The sequence below is a fragment of the Cervus elaphus genome, chromosome 11 (genome assembly GCF_910594005.1).
Source record: "Cervus elaphus chromosome 11, mCerEla1.1, whole genome shotgun sequence".
NCBI lineage: Eukaryota > Metazoa > Chordata > Mammalia > Artiodactyla > Cervidae > Cervus > Cervus elaphus.
In genome coordinates this window covers 80,671,133-80,687,047 of record NC_057825.1, presented here as the reverse complement: position 1 = coordinate 80,687,047, position 15,915 = coordinate 80,671,133, and the positions used below count along the sequence as shown (strand labels likewise).

General features: G+C 43.1%; 1 protein-coding gene across 7 annotated transcripts in view; it reads right to left on the bottom strand.

Moving 5' to 3' along the window:
• SLC8A1 (solute carrier family 8 member A1) overlaps positions 1 to 15,915 on the bottom strand; it is a 444,020-nt gene that overhangs the window by 371,160 nt on the left and 56,945 nt on the right. For 2 of the 7 annotated variants that reach the window (XM_043918166.1, XM_043918168.1), the window contains exon 1: positions 4,738 to 4,870. The exons of 2 other annotated variants lie outside the window; for them this stretch is intronic. Coding sequence is in view for 2 of the 5 variants with exons in the window: in XM_043918164.1 (XP_043774099.1) it covers positions 6,001 to 6,039 (39 nt within the window). In the remaining 3 variants the exon portion in view is untranslated. Of the gene's footprint in view, positions 1 to 4,737; positions 4,871 to 5,409; positions 5,562 to 6,000; positions 6,119 to 15,915 lie in introns of those variants that run through there. 3 more of the 7 variants (XM_043918164.1, XM_043918170.1, XM_043918169.1) reach the window with 3 other exon arrangements.

Sequence of the window (15,915 nt, the reverse complement as noted above, 5' to 3'; positions counted from 1 at the left end):
CACATTAGGTTCAACCATGAGATTATTTTTCTGACTTCACACACAATGACATCTATAAAGTGATGAATTTTTGTCTTTTCTAAAAAATTAAGATGGATTCCAATCTTTACATTTTGTTTCTATGTCTATTACATATGCAAAAATGTTTGTCTGAAGGAGTATCACACTAGTTTTCTAGGTGAATGGTATGAATACTCCAAAATGACACAGCAGAAGCCATTCAAGATTTTAAGGATATCATTTCACACTAAGGGACATATCTCATCCATTTCTCAGAAGACTTAAGCTAAATTTTCAAGAAACTTGTTACATTTGCTGCCCTGGAAGTAAAATTTCAGGGTGCCAGTTTATCTTTGCCTCTGTATGGCTACTTTCTAGCCCTCAACTTCAGTAGCCTGGCTCCAGTTCCCGGGCACTTCCCCACCAGAAGGGCCCTCTAGGGGCACTAGCTGGACAGGACTTTCACTTCCTCTCCACCTTCCTGTGTTCTAGGTCCTCAGGACTTCTCTATCTGCCAGATGATCTGATAAACCAATCCAAGTTAATAAATGAACAGATGCGAATGGTTTGGGGGATGAATGGGAACTCTTTTCTAGGTAATCCCATTGCGTTCTATTAGGGATTTATTAGACAGAATTACTTTATTCAAATGAATATCTGTAATAGTAAGAATTCCTGATCCTACACTGGTCGCCAGATAAATGCTTTGAATTCAGGCATGTTTTGGGCTTCCCAAATCACTTTCTAGGCAGCTGCCTACAATGTACTTGCCCCTGCTCACAAACACACTTTCATCACTTCAGCTGCTTTTCATCACTTCAGCACTTTTCCCCTCCCCCATGGTCTCCTCTTCCTCCTGAAAACTGGCTACACAGTTTCAGATGAAGAGAAAAAGGGATTCTCATGAAACTTTGTACTTACTATAGTCTCCTGACTGCACCCATCAAAGGAGAAATCACAAATGTAGACATAAAACACTTAAGGGTTCAATACAGAGTTGTCAGCAAAGAGAGCCTACAGAAAACACTTGAAGCACAAGAGCTGGGAGCAACTGTCTTCCAAATTGAATCAACACACTAGTAAAAGACGCCTGATCTCATCTGTATTCTCAACTGCTGGTGATGAAAACATATCAGTAAGAGTAGTTTACCCTAGGAGTCTCCAGTTCGGAAAAAAGAGCAGCTTGATATTCAAACTCTGCTGAGAATCTAAGTCATTTATTAGTTGAAGTTTTCAAAATACGTGTTGTATAAAATATCTTTTGTGAAGAGTGTGTGTGTGTATGCCCACATGCACGGGAGGCTGAGGACAGAGGGAGGCAGGAAGAGACAGGAGATGCAGACACTTTCACACAAGGAGAGCTATCTTTCGGAAGAGAAAAAAAGAAAACTGAAAATAATCCCACTGCACTTAATGAGGCCCTGAGTCCAGGATAAAATCTCAGAGCAAGACTCTGCAAGCTCACTTTCCCAGAACCTAGTCCATCTTAAAGAGTCAGAGAACAAGTGACATTTGCATCCACTAAACCTGAAGGACGTCTCCGCATCTCTGGGGGTAGATCTCCCTTTGTTAAGAGAGAAAATTGGAAACAGCTAGTTCAGCAATCTACTAGCTTTGTTAGCCCCAAGTTACCACTGAAAATTAGAACCAAACTGATAGGCTGAGGGAATGGATTCTGAAATCCAGAGAAAGTCAGGAGAACATTAGCCACAAGAGGGAGCAGGAGAATCTGATCAGATGGGAGACTACTTGGTACAGGTTATGATGAGGGGTCTGACCATGAGGTATTTACGATATTGAAAGACATTTTGACAAGAGACATTTATCCCTTAGAGGAAAAAAAAAAAAGAAGTTGGAAGGCTCAAGAAGAAGCGAGATCTCAGCACGTTGATTCCTAAGTTTTGTCAGCCCAATGTCAAGCAACAATTTTTAAGAAAAGCAACATAGATACACACTGCAAAAATATCAAATGTGCAAGCTATGTGCTCTACCATCCTCTTTAGTTATGCTTCTTTTTCCACATTTAATTTCTATTTCAACTTAGATCTTGTGTATTTCCATGATGACGGGACAGATTGCTTGCTTCTCACCTACTTGCTTTTCTCCCTCTACCTGAAGGCATCCCAGAGAAAGGGCCTGTTACTGAACTACACCATGAAAACCAGATGGTACAGTCCCCAAATGCACTTACTTTGAGAATAACCCATCCATAAGCTAAATGCATGCTTTATACTTTCTTTAAAGGGGAAATGCAACTTGGTAGGATCTACAGAGATTTTTTCACCATTTATTTTGTCAAAGAAACAGATTAAGTACTTACAGGGAAGGAGATATGTGCGTTTACTTTGCAAGATAAATAAAACTATTTTTGTCTGGTAAAAAACATGTTAAATATAGCTTGCTAACAAAATGCTGAAGCTCTCTTGAAATATTTAATTTTCAAAACATAGTGAGTTATTAGAGAGAGCAATGAATACAATTCCTACAAATAGTCCTGTAGGTGTTACTGACTATACTTCACCTTCCTTTTGTAATTTCACTTTCTTTTTGTCATTGTATTTGGAGTTAAACCACTGCTGGGGCCATGCATTTTTCTTCCCTTTCATGATCAACATAAGGGTTATCCAGTACTTAATCTGAAAAGATACAGTAGAAACCATTAAATAGGTAGACACACAGATGTAAAGCACAGCCTTCAGATTCTAATTCATTACACTCCTCTTTTAGCCCTGTTAAGGCTTCAAGGCAGAGTAAGGGAAGTCTGATTGTCACGGACACTCACATCCTCTGCTGTCCCTACACAGCTCAATAGTGAAGAACAGTTTACCTCTGTGCAGGTTTTTGTTGTTTGTTGGCTTTACTTTTTCCCTAGGAATTGGTCATGCCATATTTAATCAAAGAGCCAGTTTAGGAGAGAAAAATCAAGGCTCCTTCTTTAGTAGGTGGGAGAAATAACGAACTAGCCCTCAGATCCAAATGGAATCCTTCAAGCAGGCATAGTCCCTAAAATGAAAACCATTTAAGAAAATACATTATGCTTCTGATGAAATAAGCGGATCTGTCCCCGCCTTCTCATTCAGGAGGCCCCAAAGATGGAGCGAGCTAGTTCTCTTCCTTCCTCTTTTTTCATGCTAACCTCAAAATTAAGCAAACCAATAGAGGTAAATCCAAGTAACAAAGAGGAACCTAAAAGCTTTGTTTTCTTTTCTGAAATGAATGAAATATCTAAATATATTTTCCTCCCTCTTTGCCTGACTTGCTGCAGGAGCAGCTCTGAGAAAGAGAAACCTGCAAGTGAGGAGTGAGTGTGTATGTTACGGGGTTCTGGATGGGAGGTGTGCTTTCAGAATCCCCTCCTGATTGCTCTCCATTTCCCTCAGGATATCTTCACACAGATACTACAGGGTGGATGTTCAATTGCTCTCATTTGAGAAACTCAAGCTATGCCTTTAACCAGATCTGATCAGGCTCTCCACCTACTCCACCAGCTCCTCCATGACACGGATGTCTGTACTGTCTTTACCACCGTCATTTTTTAAAAAGCTCTTTCCACTACACCTACTGATATCCTTCTTTCTGTGTGTGTTTTTAGTCTTTACACCTCCAGCAGGACAAAGTTTGTATTGTTATATTCACAACCACTAGTGGCTGACTAGCAGTAGAGAGATAGCGCCTACAAGGGAGCCAGGCATAGGGGGGTTAAATAAATACCTAGTGCAAAACCGGACTTTCTTTCCATCGACTGCGGACACCATGCACAAAGCTTTCTTCACAAAATTCTTTGTTACATTAGATCACTCTGCTCTCAACCCAACCATTGCCACATTGTCTGGAGAGGGAAATACGAATTGCCAGCCCAAGCCATTCATCCAGAAGCCACGAGGGAAGGGGGATTTTATACGCCAAGGATGCACACATACTGTATTTTTAAAAGCATCGCCTGTGCGGATTTGGTTTCCGTAGCCGACTGTCCACCCATAAGACCTCCCTCTTCTTCATTAAGGAGGAGCCAAGAAGGATATCCTCACATCTCAGAACACAGACCATTTCCCCAAGAGCCAGCAAAGCTCCAGAGGCAGAGGCAGATAATGCAGCGGCAAAGTTCCCCTCGAATCTCGGGGGCAAGATGCCTGTGCGCGTAGCATCCCCAACGCACCCTCTAGCTGAGTGTCCAAAGCCTGGGACCCTGTAGCCCACTCCCCTCCACCCCAACCCGCCGCTGCATCCCTCCCTCGCCTGTCCCCCCCGCCCCGGCCACACCTCCCTCCTTTCCGCAGTCCTTACTGAAGGAGCACCCAGGGCTGGCCGGAAAAGAGGAAACTCGCGAGTGTGGGTTTGGGGAAGACCCCAGGGATTACCAGGGGGACGGATGACCACGGAGCTGAGCCCAGTGGGTGGGGACGCCTGGATCCCCAGCAGCGCTGCATTCCGGGTGGACTTCGCTCTCAGCGCCCTGAATCCTCAAGCCCAAGGCGGCGCAGGGTGCAGCACCCCTCCTTAGCAGCCCTTTCTTCCCTCGGCAGGCGGGTACACTCAACGACCGGGCGCACCAGCCCGAGCAATTTCACTCTCCGAGCAGCGCGTACACCCCAGATATGGGTAGGGATACATACACACACACACAATTTAGGAGCCGGTCCTTTGCCAAAGCGGAGGGAAGTGGAGCCTTCTGAACAAATGGAAAATAGTTGGCGGTATCTGACCAAATCCCTTCAGCTGCCCATCAGAAGATCCTACCTGGTCTGGGGGAGTGTGACTGGATCCTTCTCCGGCTCCTCCACGCTAATAGGAAAGACGGCGCACTCCCTCCTTTTTAAATAGCTCCCGAGCTGGGAGAGGTCGCTCCCATCTTCGGGGGGAAGCACAAAGCGGGCGGCGGGGAGGCTCCGGTGCAGCGCCGGCGCGAGCAGGAGCGGCGGCGGCGGGCAGCCGGTGCGCGCGGGCGGGAGGCAGCGCGGAGGCCGGGAGGCTGGGAGGGCCGGGGCCCGGGCGGCGCGCGCGCTCTCCTCCCTCTTTCCCTCCCTCCCTCCCGCGCACACTCGCCCGCCCGCCGCCCGCAGCCTCGCACTCGCTCTCACGCGCGCTCCCCCCAGCCGCCGCCGGCGCCCGGGCCCCCCGCGCGCCCCACGCCGGCGCCCTCGGCCACCGCGGACGAGCGGAGCTGGCCCGTTTCTGAAGCTCCGGGCCAGAGGGGAACAATTCCAGCTTCCCAGCCTCTGCCGCGGAGGTTTGTCGACGTCCTCCCAGCTCTCGGCCCTGCAGTGCGTTCGGGCCGCGCGCGCTAGCGCTTTCCCCGGCGCCCAGCCCGTGGGTTACACGCGCAGACCCGCGCTGCAACTTTTCTTTGCCGCCTTCCTCGCCTCACCCACAGGCAGAACCCCAACCCCGGCTTGCCTACCCGTTTCTCACCTCTGAAATTGTTCATCCAGATATATCTTTCTTCCTCCACTTTCTATCCCTCTGCTAAAGAAAGCTTTCTTTTAGCAAGGGGATCCGGGGATGTATCAATGATTTTTCTCTGAAATCCTCACTCGGTGTTTTTCCTACTTATCGGAACTGTCCAGAAATACGCTAGCTAGGAGCTGCTGACACAAGCAGATAAGGAAGAGGGGGGAGGTAATTCCCCAGCCAAGAACTCCGAAAGATTCTCCTTTGTTGGTGTTTCCCTCTAAGATTGCAGCTCACCTGAGAATAAAGACCAAGAGGCTGTTTAATGAGAGAGCCCTGAAGCTTTTAAAACTACAGAGAGGAGTAAAAGCTGAGCAATAAGGTTAAGCTGGGAAACATCTAATGCAGCAATCGACGAACCATTCATTGCCCTTTCCAAGAGAAGCATTATCATTGCCAATACATCACTTCGCCATAATTAATAAAGGAGTACTGCACCAGGCCCTCACTCTCTTGACAGCTCATTCATCCTGAAGAACCCTTAATGATTTGGCAGGATGAAAGGCTAGACCCGCGGTGGAGTTCACAAACCTGGCTGCATATCAGACACACCTGGGAAGCTAGTGAAAAATGCAGATTGTAGCGTCGCATCTCGAGACTCTGATGTAGCTTCTCACACCGGGCTCCAAGTTGGTATTTTTCAAGCACGAGTTGGTGTTCGCCACTCACTGGTGTGGTTTGCTAAAGTGTGGAAGATCAATGGCAGCTGTGTCGGGGGTGAGGGTGGGAGGGAGACGGGAGGATCCGACTCAGAGTTACGTTCCTTAGCAGACTCCCCCCACCCCCACCCCTGTACTTACAGCGGGGCTCTGGGCCGCCAGGTCACAGGAAAAGAGAAACTCTGACTCCAGGAAGCCCGCTGTCTGACTGTGAGGCAAAGAGTGTGAGGGGTAGGAAAAGTAGCCCTCCTTTGCCTTTGTGCCAGTGGTTCACAATTCTGACAGCACCTCAGAATCTCCTGGGGAGCTTTTAAAAATCCCAATGCTTAGGCCACACCCCAGAGAGAGTATCTTGGAATCTCTTGCAAGGGGCAGGGGGTGGGGGTGGGGGGTGCGGAGTGGGGGTGCTCAGGCATCAATAATTATTTTTAAGTTTTACGTTTCCTTGGTTGGTGCCCATGTGTAACCAAGGTTGAGAATCATGTTCTTAAGCCAATGCTCCTCAAGCGTGAACCTGCATATGAATCAGCTGGAGACTGCAGTTTCTTATGCTGTAAATCTGAAACAGGCCTGGTATCTGCACTTCTAACAAACTCACAAGTGATGGTGATGCTGCCTGAATGAGGACCACTCTTTAATTAACAGAGGCATGCAGCCTCCTCCTGGTGGTTGTGGATACTCAGCCTGTTAGAGGCAACTCCAAGCTTCTTGACTTGTATATTCCCAGGAATAATTCTTCCCCAAGAACATGTTCCTCTCCTCTGCGGTGAGTTAAACTTTGTTGGAAGCCACTCTTCACACAAATGCGTTTTTAGACTGCACTGACTAATGGGTATGAATAGAATGACATGTGGGGAGACACAGAAGGTCGCCACCTCCCTGTTAGCATATGTCCTCAGACAAAAATTACTTAGGGTCCTGACTTCAAGAGTGTGAGAGGCAGACATTTGGCTCACACCCAAGGAAAGGGGCTTGAAGAGAAAAGTGACTGCTTTGCAAATGACATTGGGAAAGGCATATAACTAGACTCCACCCATAGGAAATAGGACAAAGCTGACTGAAGGCAACAGCTAAATGAAAATGTGAGTACGTTTCATTGGAATGGATTTTGTAGAAAGGGTGCGGCCTGTTATTGCTATTATGGACCACTTAGTGAAAATTCAGATTTTCTTCAAAGTGTAAGCATGCTTGTGACACATGGGGTGATAAAAGCCCTGTTCTTAAATGTCCTTATTCCAGTAGGGCCCCAAATCTATCTTGTCAGCAGTTGAGAAGGCATTAAGACAACATCATATTCTTTTTATTCTTGTTTTTTCCCCCAATTTAGACTATTTCGGTTAATTTTAATATTTGAGGGGGGAACTACATGCAATGGTCTTCTCTATTTCCTAGAACCATTGAAAGGTAGCCTAGTGACTTGGCACCATTTTTGATTTGGCTCAATTTATGACCCCTTAATTTTTTTTCCTTTCATTTCTCACTAAAGGCATTTTTATAAGAGTTCCTGGGCCCCAAGGCAAATCAAACCTTTCATTCCCTCCTAAATGTCATACATGACTGGATTTTTATTACAAGAATTATCAAAGGCTACATCACTGGCACAAAGCTCTAGGTAAGGAAATAAGCTGTTCAGGCTGTGACTTTGGAAGGAAAAAATGTTGTATGGAGGAAGACAGTGATTTACATTCCAGTGGCAATACTGTTTCCTAATTGTATTCTTGTGTATTGATTGCCATTCTTTCCTTTGGACTTGAGAAACAGTTGTGGACCCTCACTGTTATCTATCCCAAACAGTTGGCATAACCATTTTGCAGACTCCATAGGGATATTATTAAGATTTGGTATATTCTAAAGGTGGTTCAGATTTTCAAGAATGATTTGCCTACAAACCTTCAGGGGATTTTTTTGCAAGCTCATTTGAAACCAAATGAAAATGTTGTGAATTAGACACTACTCTACTCGTTTGTCCAGCCTATAAGAAAATTAGACATGTGATCAGGGGTATCCCAAATTTTAATATTGTAGTAAAGCAGTCAACAATTTTTCATCATGAGGAAAACAAATACTTCATTGTGATTCGTTTCACTTTGAATTACTTAGGTCAGGTTACCATCTACCATCGTTGTTTTTGGTTTTGTGTTTTTCAGCACTTGGAGCTTTTTCAGTGTATTAATATAGCTCTAACCATCCCCCACATCTTTTCCTACTCTGCCTATGTTCACCATTCACCTCTCTGCTTCTTCATTGGTTTGGTTTGATACTGATTTCCTCATAAGAAAAAAGCATTTTAGCATCCCAGCCTGGCCAGCCAGAGAGTGGAGCTTAGCTTTAGCCATTATCCTGCACAGGGACCTCAGGTGAAACACTGGACCAGGTTTTCTTTGCTGCTAGTTGGACCCACGGTTTTTGCTTCAAGGGTGACTGTGGGGATTCCTGGTGACTTCTAAGTGCTATGTTCCTCCTCCCTGGGGTCTTGTTCCTGCAATTAAATGTTTACTTCTCTATTTTGTTTTGAACAGTCGGACCCCGTCTCGTCAGTGGCCCATGCTGGTGGGTGGGAGCAGCCTTCCCAGCAGACTCAGTTATAACCCGTTCTTCCTCAGTGCTCTGTCACTGTAGAGTCAACCACTTCCTCTGAATTTGTCACAGTCTCTGCATACCAGAGACCTGCACTTCTGCATTTGAGTAACTTACAGTCAACAGTTGACCTTGTGCAAAATCCTGACACTTTCATTTTTTATTTCTGCCTCGGTACAATGAGGACATTATCTAGTTTGTACTTCCCAAACTTTACCAATGGTGAGTTACCAGTCAGTAACTCAATGGCAGAATCATTATCTAGATCGACTAGTGGGTCAGAGAAGAACAGAGACTGGTTAAGAAAGAGGCTTTGGAGTCAGACTCTCTGGGTTTGAATCTCACCTCTGCCTGTGTGACCTTGGGAATTTTTTTTAACCACAGTATCTTTCTCTGGAAAACCTAGATCATAAATCTCCTTCAGGGAATTATGGAAAGGATAAATGTATATAATGTGCTTGACATATATGTGCTTGCCTGATCACAGAAATTACTCAATAAATGGTATCATTATTATTGGTAAATTTCCATAAAAATTATATCCATGAAGCAAAAAATAAGTTTCTATATAATTAGGTTCAACATAATCAGGCCATCTCATTACTGATAATGATTATGCTGTGGTTTTTGTTATTTGGGCTTCCTTGATGGCTCAGATGGTCAAGAATCTGCCTGCAGTGCAGAAGACCTGGCTTCCATCCCTGGGTTGGGAAAATTCCCTGGAGAAGGGAATGGCTACCCACTCCAGCATTTGTGCCTGGAGAATTCTGTGGACAAGGAGCCTGGCAGGCTACAGTGCATAGGGTCGCAAAGAGCTGGACACAACTGAGTGAGTAACACTTTCATTTTCATGATGTGGTTTTCGTTATATGGAATCCTACACAATGAATAATCCAGGAAAACGGATGTCCCTATAGTTGAGGGTAGTTTCCCTCTCTATAATGAAAGAAGCTGCTGTGCGCTTTCCAATTTTATAAATGCAGAGTGTGGTTACATAATCAATAAAAGGGATACTGCATCCTTTCTGGATTACAATATTTATTTTCCTATATGTTCCTGTTTTCCTATGATCCCCTCTCTAATATAATCTCAGGGTTTAATTTCCAACAGAGCCATTTTCAGCAAATTCCAGTACAAAGAAGATTTTGCTTTTTTGTCACATTAATTTTCTTAACAGAGAACCTTATCTAGGGAACATAAACTTTTTCACTAAGTTTGCACAAAACTTTCATCAACATCGATTCAAGGACTCCATCAATAGGGACTCAGGATGAAATCCCCAGAGTCCTCTGTACCAGGCAGTTTATTCCTCAGAATCCAGTTCTGAAGCAATGTCCCTGAAAGATTGTACTTTAGTTCTTTCAATAAATCTCCTTTCTTTGGCATTGCCTATGATCTATAGCTCCCTCACTGCATCTTCAATTGCTGACCACTGATTAGACTCTTCTGAGAACTGACAATATTTTAGTAGTGACCACAGTGCCCAGACAGTAGCCCTTGAAAATGGTCATAACAAAGATACCTAAGGGAGATATGGACTGAATTTGTGGGTGACTTAAACCATGGTCTTAATGCTGGTGATTCTGCTACCACTGGAGTGTCTGGAAATAATGACATTATATGCTCTTATCTCTTTAAAAACTCAGAATCTTACACAGCATGACCTAAAGTGTCCTTAGCAATTACAAGGAAGGAAAGTTCAGAAACTATATTGTTTCCCCTTCCTTTTAAAATATTATTCTGTCTCACAAAAGTCTTTGCCATCTTTGGATTTGTTTAAGAATTTCTGAGAGTGCAGACCAAAATAAGAGTGTAGACCAGTTAGTTGTATAGATATTAAATTTATTTGACATCTACAACCTAAATTTTAGATAAGAAATTCTTAAGCACTAATGAGGGGACTATGATTACCCTCATTTTTACAAGCTGAGAAACTACAGAGATTTGCCCAACCCTGGCTGCACATACGTATCAGTTGTTTCAAAATAATACTGAAGTCCAGATCCACTTTTTAGAGATTTTGTTCCTACTGGTCTGGAGTGTGGACACTGGCAGTTTTTTTAAGTTTCTTGGTTAATTCTAGGTTCAGCTGGAGCTAACCACTAGCCTAGGTTCAAATAGCTAATTAGTGATAAAGACAAGTGAAAAACTTCTCTTTACATCTGCCATAATTCTGTTTCTATCCTGCTCCTACATTGAACATTGGTATTCAACAGAACACAAAGATGTGGACTCTTCTTGGAAATTTAAGAGAAATTTAAAATGTTTTAGGGCCTTTTTTGAGTCTCTAAGAGACTCAAGTGGGTATTGTAAATGACCTTACAAAGATAGATGAGCAGGTTGGAAGAGATGATCAATAAAGCAAAGTCTACGACCGCAGGGCCTCTACCTGTCAGACCCCTAGAGCAGCTCTGGGTTCATAGTAGATAAATTAATGAAGCACAAAACTGTCCCCTGACCTATGGGGGGCTGACCTATGTGGACCAAATAGGGGTTTGGGTCATAGGGGAAAATAAACCCTTTGGCCCCTGTCCAGTGCAAACTGCAACTTAATAGCAGTCATCTGCTAGCTACAGTGCAGACCCTAGTTAGCAACTGACAATAGTCACCATATCCACACTGACAGTGCTGCCTGGCCACCTGCTCTGTGATGACAGAGCAGGAGGAGACCACACAGAGATGGCAATCTGACCAAGCCTCAGGCTGGAGCCTGTAAGCTGACCCCTTGTCAGTTATCTCCGCAATTACTTTTAAGCTCTTGTTTGACCCAGTTTATAAGCATGTCAGAGAATCTCTTATTTCCTATTAAGAGGGGTTCTTTAGGTATGTCTTATATGGATACTGTGCTTATAATTTCATTTATTAATTTTTGAAAATCAAGGAACCAATGGATTTCCTGAGAGGTTTAAAACCAGTCATTAAGCAACTCAAATAAAAAGCCAACATAACTGGGGAGAGCAGAAACAAAACACAGTTGAGAAGTCATATTAATTCATTTTTTCATTCATCTCTTTATGATTCATTCAAAAAATATTTATGAGGACCTATGCTGGGCCAGGCACTGTCCCAGATGCTCAAGGCACAAAAGTCAAAACATTAATAAAAGTACCCACCCTCCTAGGATTTACATTCCACTAGAGAAACAGGCAGAAAGCAAAATAAACAAATTAACACATAGTGTCAGATGGAGATACTCCCATGAAAGAACTGAAGCAGGGAAAACAAGATAAGAGACTTTGGGGAGAAAGTACTAGTTTAGGTGGTCCGTTTTTCAGAGATCAGAGTTAAGACTGCTCACTGACAGCTTGAATCCTTTTTTTGAGAGTCCCAGACCAAAGAAATGATAGAGCACTATGCTTTGAGTGATCATTTGTTCCTGCCTTGAGTTGAGGTTCCTTTAGGAATTCCCACCTCAGAGCTCCCGAATTTCATCAGGGCTAGCTGCAGAGGCCTAGCCACATGGCTTGTACCTCTGCAGTCAAGAGCTTGTGTATGTGTTATAGACCCAAGAGCTGTTCCATAAAGACAAGGCTGCTGCCAGAAGCTGCCCATAAAATGGTTATATTCCTTTCAAGGCAGAATTGCAGCAAGAATTCTAAGTTCCCCTTTGGTTTCATTTAAAGAATAGCATGTAATGAATACATCTGGATGGCAAACATTACACAAGTGAGCTCTCATGGGTAATCCGCTTGCCACACAATTAACACCTCTGGAGCGGAGGGAGGGGAGTCCCTTACGTGTAAATTGATGGTTCCGGTGCTTCTTTCCATGAGTCTGTCATGCCTGCTTTTTCCTTCTTCCTACATTGTTATCTGACATTACACAATCCGGATACCACCTGCACACATATACACACACACTCACACACAAACACAGTCACTCATATCCACGGATCTTAACTGTGGCCAAGTATCTAATTATTGGAAGCATCACCATTTGCAAATATGGAAAGAATAGCCAACCTGTCACTCTTTTCTACTTTTATTTAGCATGAATAGTCTTTTATTTGCCAGATCTTCTATACTTGGTTTCAAGTCTACTTAACAGCTCACAGGCTAACGCAGTTTATGGCCTATTCATTGCTCTCTTTTGAGATGACAACAATAGATTTGAATCTTAAAAAGAATACCTGAATTTCATATTTTATGGATCTTAAAAGATATTTTTTGGTTTTCTGGTTTCTTTTGTCAAAAAAAAGCTGTCTCTGAATGTACATATTGCTCAAGAAAAGGCAGATTTTAGATGGAAAAATTATTCAACACTGCAAATGCCTACCTAACTCATATGAAATGATCAGTAAGTATGTGTTAAATAAATGATGCAAATTCATGGGACATGCCTTATTATAGGGCAGTCATTTAAAGAAAATTTAGTAACAGATAACTGAATTTTTAAATTATTCAGGCAGCAGATAGTAAGCAACTATTCCATTCAGCAGCATGAACTAAGTCCTGTGGTCACTAAAAACTGAATTACATACTGCCCATGACCTCTTGGAACTTAGTCTCAGAGCTAGAACTAGACCCTGGAGATTTTTGAGCTTGTGAGTCCTGAAACCAGACACATGCTTTAAGAAGGTGCATCTTAAGTGGATGACCTGTAAGAGTGGTGTGGTCAAGGATAAAGAGACCTACAAGGAGATAGTCACAATCAGCCCACAGAAGGCCAAGTGAAACAGTGACTGGAGAAGAAAGGCAAGAAATAGTTATTTTTCGCCTTGGCTCAATTTTTGGCAGAGGCCCATTCCCCTACTCAGCCCAGTATTTAAAAAGAAACAAAAACAAAAACTGAATTTTCATTTTCAGAGGAATCATCATGGATGATTTCATTTGGAACACATCTGACTTCTATAATGCTGTTAGTATTCTAGAAACTCTCCTTAAAGTGGTCTGCTAACACGGTGGGAGGCAGGGTCACCTTCTCCAGCAGGCAAGGAAGCACTTCACCCCAAGAAGCTGCTCAGGGGTGATGAAGAGCAGAGGACCCCTAGTTGGTTTTAGTATCGTGTTTACATTCTCTGCAGACTTTGCACCCTCTTATTCTTTGTGCCTTAAATTGACTCTTCCCACTGCCTAGTCCCCTGGATGTGCGGCTGTCTTTTAAACTGGTTGTAGAAAGCAAAGAATATCTGGTTGTGTTTGTATGAGAGCTAGAGCTTAATTGTAACCAGGGAACAGGTGAAAAGATTCTGTCTCCTACTCGCTTCTACCTGCCTCTCCATGAGTAAATCTCCAGACATTTAAATCTGCTGTGTGTGAAAGCCAAATGGAGCCAATTTTGATGAAGTATGGACTTTATAAAGAGCCTCTTGCTTGCCTTAACTATAGCTTCTTTTAATATTATTTTAGAAATATACAGAATCGTGAAGGGACTCTGAATGGAATCATTACATTTAATCAAATCTTTTTATCTTTTGATTTTGTATATATTCGAAAGATTATTGTTTGCTAAAAGCAATCTTATTTGTTGGATTAAAAAAAAAGAAAGATAAAGCTGTTTTGATTTTCTGTATGTGTTTCTTACATCTCTTGTGACACGCCCTTGTGCTGCGTTTAGTTGCTTAGTTGTGTCTGAGTCTTTGCATTGCGACCCCACGGACTGTAGCCTGCCAGGCTTCTCTGTCCATGTGGATTTTCCAGGCAAGAACACTGGAGTGGGTTGTCATGCGATCCTCCAAGGGATCCTCCCAACCCGGGGATTGATCCCAGGTCTCCTGCATTGCAGGCAGATTCTTTACCGTTTGAGCCACTCTAACACAAACTAGAAAATTGTACATTTGTCATTATGGGAAATCTAGTGTCAATTTATCACTAATACCACTTGATATTTAAGACTTATCTTTTAAATGGAAAGCATAGGCTAGGCTTTTTTTTTATCTTCATTCCTTGTATTAAGGTAAAATGTTATTTGTGTAAAATTTTAAAACATTTAAGTATGAATTAAATACATTTATTTGAATAAATTTTAAAAGTTATTTATATATAAATACTAATGTTAGAAAAATCCATAATGAATTTTCTGACAAGTTTGGAATCTTCTTTTTCTGTGAGACAGTGTCTTATGATCAGAGCAGATATCAGTTTGATTTTACAGACATGGGCTTGAATTTTGGTATCTACCTGCTTTGCTCAGTGGCTCGGTCATGTCTGACTCTTTGTGACCCCATCGACTGTAGCCTACCAGGCTCCTCTACTCATGGGATTTCCCAGGCAAGAATACTGGAGTGCGTTGCCATTTCCTACTCCAGGATTTACCTGATACCTCAGTTGGTAAAGAATCTGCCTGCAATGCAGGAGACCCCAATTCGAATCCTGGATCAGGAAGATCCACTGGAGAAGGGATAGGCTACCCACTCCAGTATTCTTGGGCTTCTCTTGTGGCTCAGCTGGTAAAGAATCCGCCTGCAATGCAGGAGATCTGTGTTCTATCCCTGGGTTGGGAAAGATCCCCTGGAGAAGAGGACGGCTACCCACTCCAGTATTCTGGCCTGGAGAGTTCCACAGACTGTACAGTCCCTGGGGTCTCAAAGAGCTGGACATGATGGAGCAACTTTCATTTTCATACAATTATAGATAATTATTCATTCACTCATTTTAGAATTTCAAAGTTACTATTAAGCAGAGCACTGTATTAGACATAAAGGGGTCATCAGTGAACATGTGAACAAATGGGGCTTTTATCTTGGGAAAAAAAGGAAATAGCAAAATTACACAACTTTCTAACAGAGGGAGCTGACCGTAGGAGAGTCTGTTAAGGTCTAAAAATGGCTAGGAACTGGCTAAAGGCAGAGGAGGATGAATTCAGTGTAGTCTTAGGCAGAAGAAACTTCAGGTGCAAAGGTCCTGTGTTGAGAAGGAGCAGTCTAGTACTGTTAGTAGGTTGGTGGGAATGTGAGGTGGGGGTGAAGCATAAAAAGTGAGGGAGAGAGAGATGTGAGCAGGGCTACAGGGTAGGAAGTGCAATGCAGTACTATAGTGTTTGGTGTTTGATCTCATTCTTAAGATCAAGATAATTTACCTGTTCATTCTGAGGACTTCTTTTAGTTTCTTATGAAACAATTAGCTTTGTAAGTACTAAACTCCCTTCACTTTCCTACTCTCCTGACTCACACATATCCTCCCAAGTTTGGTATTAAGGGAGAGACTTAATTTCTTAAGTTATGTGTTTTAGACATGATTTTATTTATCACTGTTGTGCCTTATCAGGGGTCACCTGTATGATTATCAATACT